Raw genomic sequence first — 6,078 nt, 5'->3', positions numbered from 1 at the left:
TTCTTGGTCGAGGAACACGTGCCTTTGCTTCCTGCGCACCTTGTGGCGCAGTGGAGGATTAAGGCTCACTGGTGCCCTAAGCACTGAGAAATCTTGGTGCCCTCCTCCTTTGTACATACTGTACAAACCCAATCTCATTGGGTTTTTTTTTCTTTCTCAACTTTGTGCTGCCCCCTTTGGGCCTGGTGTCCTAAGCACGTGTTTAATGATTAATACACCACTGGTTTTGAGGTAGTGTCATTTGGGGGGACTTAACAATTGCCGAGACAGCCCCGGTCCCTATTGCAAACTGGGAAGGAGACTTCGAAGCTGGAGCGCCTGTAAAGTGAGACGGTAGACCGCTTTAAAGGCTTGGTTATTGCAAAAGTGTCCCGTTCACTGCGGCTATCACTATATAACAGTGCATATAGGGATCAGGATTTCTCAGATGTGACACATTTTAAGAAGGATGGACTTGAACTCCCAGAATTCCCCTGCATGCATTCTGGCTGGGGAACACTAGGAGTTGAAGTCCACCCTTAAAGTTGGCAAAGAGAAACACTGATATGGATCATATTAACTGCCGTTTTATTGTTAATATTGTGGATAGATCTCGTAGGAAGGAGTATGCTATAAATAGCAACTTTGTTTGTGCCTCCCCCCCCCCAGTGTTTGCTTATGTAGTCTTATCTAATAGTCATTTTTGTAATTGGTTTCAAATCGGAATTAAGTGGGAGAGCAGAAAACAACTTTTATATCGTGGTTGGCCCTAAAGGAGGACTGAGACATGGCATCTGGGCGGTCCCACTTGACGGATCCCCACCTCAGGCTTCTTAAAACTCTGCTCCACCCCAATCCCAACGTGGGTCTTGCAGGCAACACCCTTGTTTGAGCGAGGCGTTTACATTTGCTGGGGTTACAATTGGAAATGGACGGAGTTGTTCATTGTGCTTTAAGTCAGGGGGTCTCCAACCTTGGCCATTTTAAGACTTGTGGACTTCAACTCCCAGAATTCCCGAGGAATTCTGGAGTTGAAGTCCATAAGTCTTAAAGTGGCCAAGGTTTGAGATCCCCTGCTTTAAACGAACTACGATGGTTGCTTGAAACTCGAGAGTTCAATCCCGTAGGGAGGTGAGTCTCTCTAAATTTCCATAGCTCCATGTTCTCTATCGTCCCGCCTCTTCCGGTTCCTCTGCCTAAGCATGCTGGGTTGGTCGGTTCAGCCACGCTACACGTGCAACGAAGGGATAGTCTCGCTGCTTGGCTGGCTGACGTTCGCTGCAGGAGGAAAGACTCAAGCGGAGGAGACAGGGCATAAGCTGGGACCTTCCCCCAGTACATTTGGATCGGGAGTTCCTTTCCTCCCGTGGCTTATACGGTGATATCGCTCCTCCTGCTGCACTGCTACACATTTTGGCTTTGGAGTTGACCGGCGGAGAAACTGAGCCGGGCTGCCCAGCCAATCTGAGTGGCTGAGTCGAGTCTGCAATTCGGTCCTTCCTGATAAAAACCCAACACCTGCAGAGCCAAAAAAGGGTTCTGCAGAAGTGTATTCTGCAAAATACCAGAAATTGGGGTGTTTCTGTGTTAGAGGTTTGGAAGTAGAAGAGTAATAATGACTGGCTAAAAAGGTAAACATTTTTTCAAATGTCTTCAGAAATAATATTCGCCTAGTTTGGACTTTGCAAAACCTGAAGCCGACCCATGGGCCTCACCAAGCAATATTTGCGGTACGCGGACGCCGCCCTCTTTGGAGTGATTGCCAGCCAGAAAGGCAATATTGCCTATGTGACCCTGCGTGGTGAGAAAGGTCGCTATGTTGCAGTGCCAGCCTGTGAACATGTTTTCCTCTGGGATTCAAGGAAAGGAGAAAAGGTAAGCACAAAGCCAGGCTCCTTATGTATTAAAATCAGATCAGATAAACAGAGTTGGAAGGGATCTTATAGGTCACCTAGTCCTATATATTATAGTGGGATTTGGTCCTTGATGTTTTTGGTGTGTTTAAAAGATTAAACGAAAGGTGCTGGATGTTAATGAAGGTTTATTTAAAATTACTGCCATGATCACACTGATGTTTGAGGGAGTCACAGAAAAACATTATAGGTAGCCCTCTTTTAATAATGACCTCATTTGGGAACTGTGATTGTGATGAAGAAATAACTTTATGGCCATCCTCACATTTACAACATTCACAGAGCTGTAAAGCAAAAAGCAAAAGCTGAAATAAGGTGTAGGTATGTATTATAGATACAGTCACATTTTCACTTAGAGAGTGCTTCACTTAACAGCCAAGTAGTCAGTCCCAATTGTGATTGCTAAATGAGGACTGTACCTTTATTATTATTTCATTGTTGTTATTATTATATAAGATATATATACTCCTGCCTCCTGTTTTTCTTACAGCAACAACCCTTTGAGGTGGGTTGGGCTAACAGAGAGTGATTGGCCCAAAGTTACCCAGATGACTTTTGTGCTTAAGGGAGGCCTCAATCTTTTTTCTAGGCCAATGATAAATAATATGCATTATTTAAAAAGTCACCATTCCACATTTTTTTTGCTAAAAGTTGTGGTTGTAATTACTGTTAAAAGTAGACTTCTGATAAATTGAACATGTTCATTTAAAAAAAATTCAAAATGTTGCAATTGTCCCTTTTTTATTAAAAGGACTCAAAATTTCAGCATTGAAATAATAGAGCAGTGAGTCTTGGTTCTATGCCAGATTCCATTTGTCATTACTGTATGTTTTTTTAAATATCTTGGTTATAATGAATGATGGGAGATAATAGAAATGTATAAAATAACTTATTTCCTCAGAGCAATCATGTACTGATTACTGCTTTCTTCGGAATCTTTTACTATTCCAAAGTGTAAAGTTCTCCTATTTTGCTTTGCAGATTCTCATTTTTCAGGGCCCCAAGCAGGAAGTCACTGCCCTCTGCCCATCTCCAGATGGTTTGCATTTGGTTGTTGGATATGAGGATGGTTCAATCTGTTTGTTCAACCTCTTAAGTGCTGAAAAAACTGTCACATTCAATGGCCATAAAGCTGCTGTTACTGTCTTGAAATTTGATGAGCTGGGAGGATGTTTGGCATCAGGATCAAAGGTGATATTTTGGGGGGTTGCTGATTTTAATAGATGTAAATGAAATATATGATTAAAGCGCAGTGAAAAGTAATTGGAGATAAGAGTAATTGGAAATTCATGGAATGAATTTGTGTGAGATAGATTTTAGATCCCTATTTAGGAAAAGATAGAGAAATGAGGGGGATAGCGAAAACAGATAGGTATAACAGAAGAATGGAATATATGATATTAGTTTCCATCGCTGATCAACTAAATGTTTTTGGTTGTTCCCAAGTAGGATATGGATGTTAATGAACTTCTTTCCCCAATTAATGCAGAGGTTAAAGTTCCATGAATAGGGTTCTACTTCACTGTACCTATTAGTTTTCCAAATATTTAGTATTTATATTGAGAGTAGTAGCACCTTAACACATGCCAAGATGATGGTTGACTTTTTGTGCTTGTCACCCATCTATTTCTGTTTTATTCTGCTCATTTTGAGTCCCATGATTTTCTGAATCTAGACTATTTTCCTAGAGGAAATAGAGGGAAAGATAATGGAAGCTGAATGTCTTTGCTTGCTTACCAACTAATACTAAAATTAAACAAAGATGCTTGGCATTGGAGAGAATAGCAAGGTGAAAAATCTGCGTCATTTGGTAGAAAATCAGTGAGGAATAGGGAAAAATGCACACAGTGAAAATGAATGTTATACATATGGTAACAGGACATAAAAAGAAAAATGGAAATACTATCCATATTTATTGAGGAAGCATTCCTTTCAATGTAGCTAATTGGAAGTGTGCAGGACATTTTTAGAATTGCAAACATCCTCTCAATTTTTGAGACCTGATTTTGAGATTTTTTTACCGCAAACAAAGAACAAGCTTTCATAAATTTCTGTACCATGCAATTAAATAGTTTCAAATACAGTGTAAAATCAAAAGTACTTACATATCTCCCAGTTTAATAACTAGATGCATCTTTAAGGAAATAGTAGCAAATCATGGGAAAGTCAAGAAACATGACTCTCCTATGAGTAACATGAGTGTCAGAAATAAATGAATATAGAAACTTTTTTGTCTAAGTTTAGAAAACTCTATAAACTGATCTTGCTCACATCTCTCAATTTGGCTGGGGCTGCTGAGAATTGTAGTTCAGTGACAATTGGGAAACTACTGTTCTTAAGTCTTGTGAAGGAAATTTTGCTGTCAGATTTCGTTATCATTTTATTAAATAGTTTAAGAAGACATTTCTGAAAGATAGGCAGGACATGTAGTGAAATATGTAAACAACAAAAATATTGAACACATTGCCTGTTGCTGTTTTGATCTTTAAAAAAATCAGGAATGGTACATTTTTAATTTTATATTTTTGAGATAATATGGAAGCAGAAAATATATTTGACACTGGGTAAAGGGGTGAGTTTACCCTGTTCATTGCCAGGAAAATAACATCTTGAGCCATTTTTTTTTTATTTTTCTCTCTCCAGGACACAGATATCATAATTTGGGATGTGATCAATGAGAGTGGTTTATACCGATTGAAAGGCCACAAGGATGCAATTACACAGCTATCGTTCTTGAAAGCAAAAAATATATTGATTTCTAGGTAATTGTTTTCTTCATGTACTATCTGCCGCCTCCAAATCACATACTAAGTACTGCAATTTTACTTAAGTTCAAAAAATTTGCTAGGAATTAAGGAAAAAAGTTAATCCTGAAAATTAATTATTTATTAGGTCAGTTGTATTATTTGCCTTGTAGACAGTTGGCTTAGTGTTAATACCTCAAATAAGATGTTCTTGCATTAATTCACCAAATCTGTGAATAAATTGAAGGAAACTTTAATTTTTGTTCTCTTATTCTATTGAGAAGATTAACCTGTAATTTATCCTGCATGAAATATGCATAGATGCTTCCTTTTGAAAATTAAGGGTGTTAGTAAAGAACAGTCTACACATTCAAAAAGACTCTTTAGTGTTAGAATAAAAATTGGCTTCATGAGTTTCATGGGTAAATAATTCTGACTAATATTTTTAGCTTTGTCACTTCCCATTGAAATAATGCATTGTCTGGAGAACTTTATAGGTTTTAATTTATTATGTTCTGTCTATATACTTGCTACAGAATAGGGGAACTTTCAGATGTAATGTTGTAATGGTGGTAATATTTTCGGTACCATTTATGAGGCAACATTTTCTTGCAGTGGAAAAGATACTGTGGTAAAATGGTGGGACCTGGATACTCAGCACTGTTTTAAAACATTGGTTGGGCACCGCTCTGAAGTAAGTAGAATGCAGATTTGCAGGTGAGAATAGTAGCAAGAAAAAAACAATGTCTTTTCAAAGTATAGGTAGTACCTATACCTTCAAAGTATAGGTACACTTGACAAGTGTAAGTCATGATGCTCGTAAAATGGATTGGTCATGTGACCAGTCCACGACCTTTTTGTAGCAGCCGTTGAACGAATACCAGTCCTGAGCTCATTATTCACTATGGCACAATTTTGCCAAACCCTGAAAGTGCCAATTTTGAGCAAAACCATCATAAAATGCAATGACATGATGGTGGGTTGCTGCAAATGGTCATAAATGTGGCCTTGTTGCTGAGCGCCCAAAGTTCAGGCATGTAACCATGGAAAAACTTCACCCATTGAAACTTTGAATCCAGGTTATCAGTAGGCCCAGTGGTAGATCCATTGTAACATTGAACGGTTGCTAAGCGACCAGTATTACCTTGAGGGCTATCTGTATATAGGTAGCCTTCACTTACTGCTCATTTAGTGAGATAATCACAGGGATTTTCTTTTTCCACTTTATGTGCATTTTTAAGGGACTATTTTTACAGAGAGGAAGAATTTGTAGAATGTTATTCTGAATTGCCTATTATAATGGGTAAGAATAGTGTCCTATATGCAGATAACTTTCATTGATGAAAGTAAAATAGTATATCGTGGTAAGCCCTAATCTTATCTTAAGGGATCATTAAATCTTTTTGCCTTTGGGTTTTCTGGCAGCAAAATGAGGAAATTAA

At 38.4% G+C, this 6,078-nt stretch overlaps 1 protein-coding gene across 1 annotated transcript in view; it reads left to right on the top strand.

The window, feature by feature from the left end:
* The first annotated feature begins 1,058 nt into the window (after positions 1–1,058).
* Positions 1,059–6,078, top strand: part of WDR3 (WD repeat domain 3) — a 34,642-nt gene continuing 29,622 nt past the window's right edge. Inside the window, exons 1-4 of the mRNA XM_081942137.1 lie at positions 1,059–1,854; positions 2,874–3,083; positions 4,536–4,654; positions 5,252–5,330. Of these exons, the coding sequence (XP_081798263.1) occupies positions 1,684–1,854; positions 2,874–3,083; positions 4,536–4,654; positions 5,252–5,330 (579 nt within the window). The 5' untranslated portion in view covers positions 1,059–1,683. The remainder of the gene's footprint in view (positions 1,855–2,873; positions 3,084–4,535; positions 4,655–5,251; positions 5,331–6,078) is intronic.

This window comes from Natrix helvetica (genome assembly GCF_964273705.1).
Source record: "Natrix helvetica genome assembly, chromosome: 2".
Taxonomy (NCBI): domain Eukaryota; kingdom Metazoa; phylum Chordata; class Lepidosauria; order Squamata; family Natricidae; genus Natrix; species Natrix helvetica.
The sequence above is the reverse complement of the archived record's forward strand: the minus strand, read 5'-3'. Positions and strand labels throughout refer to the sequence as shown.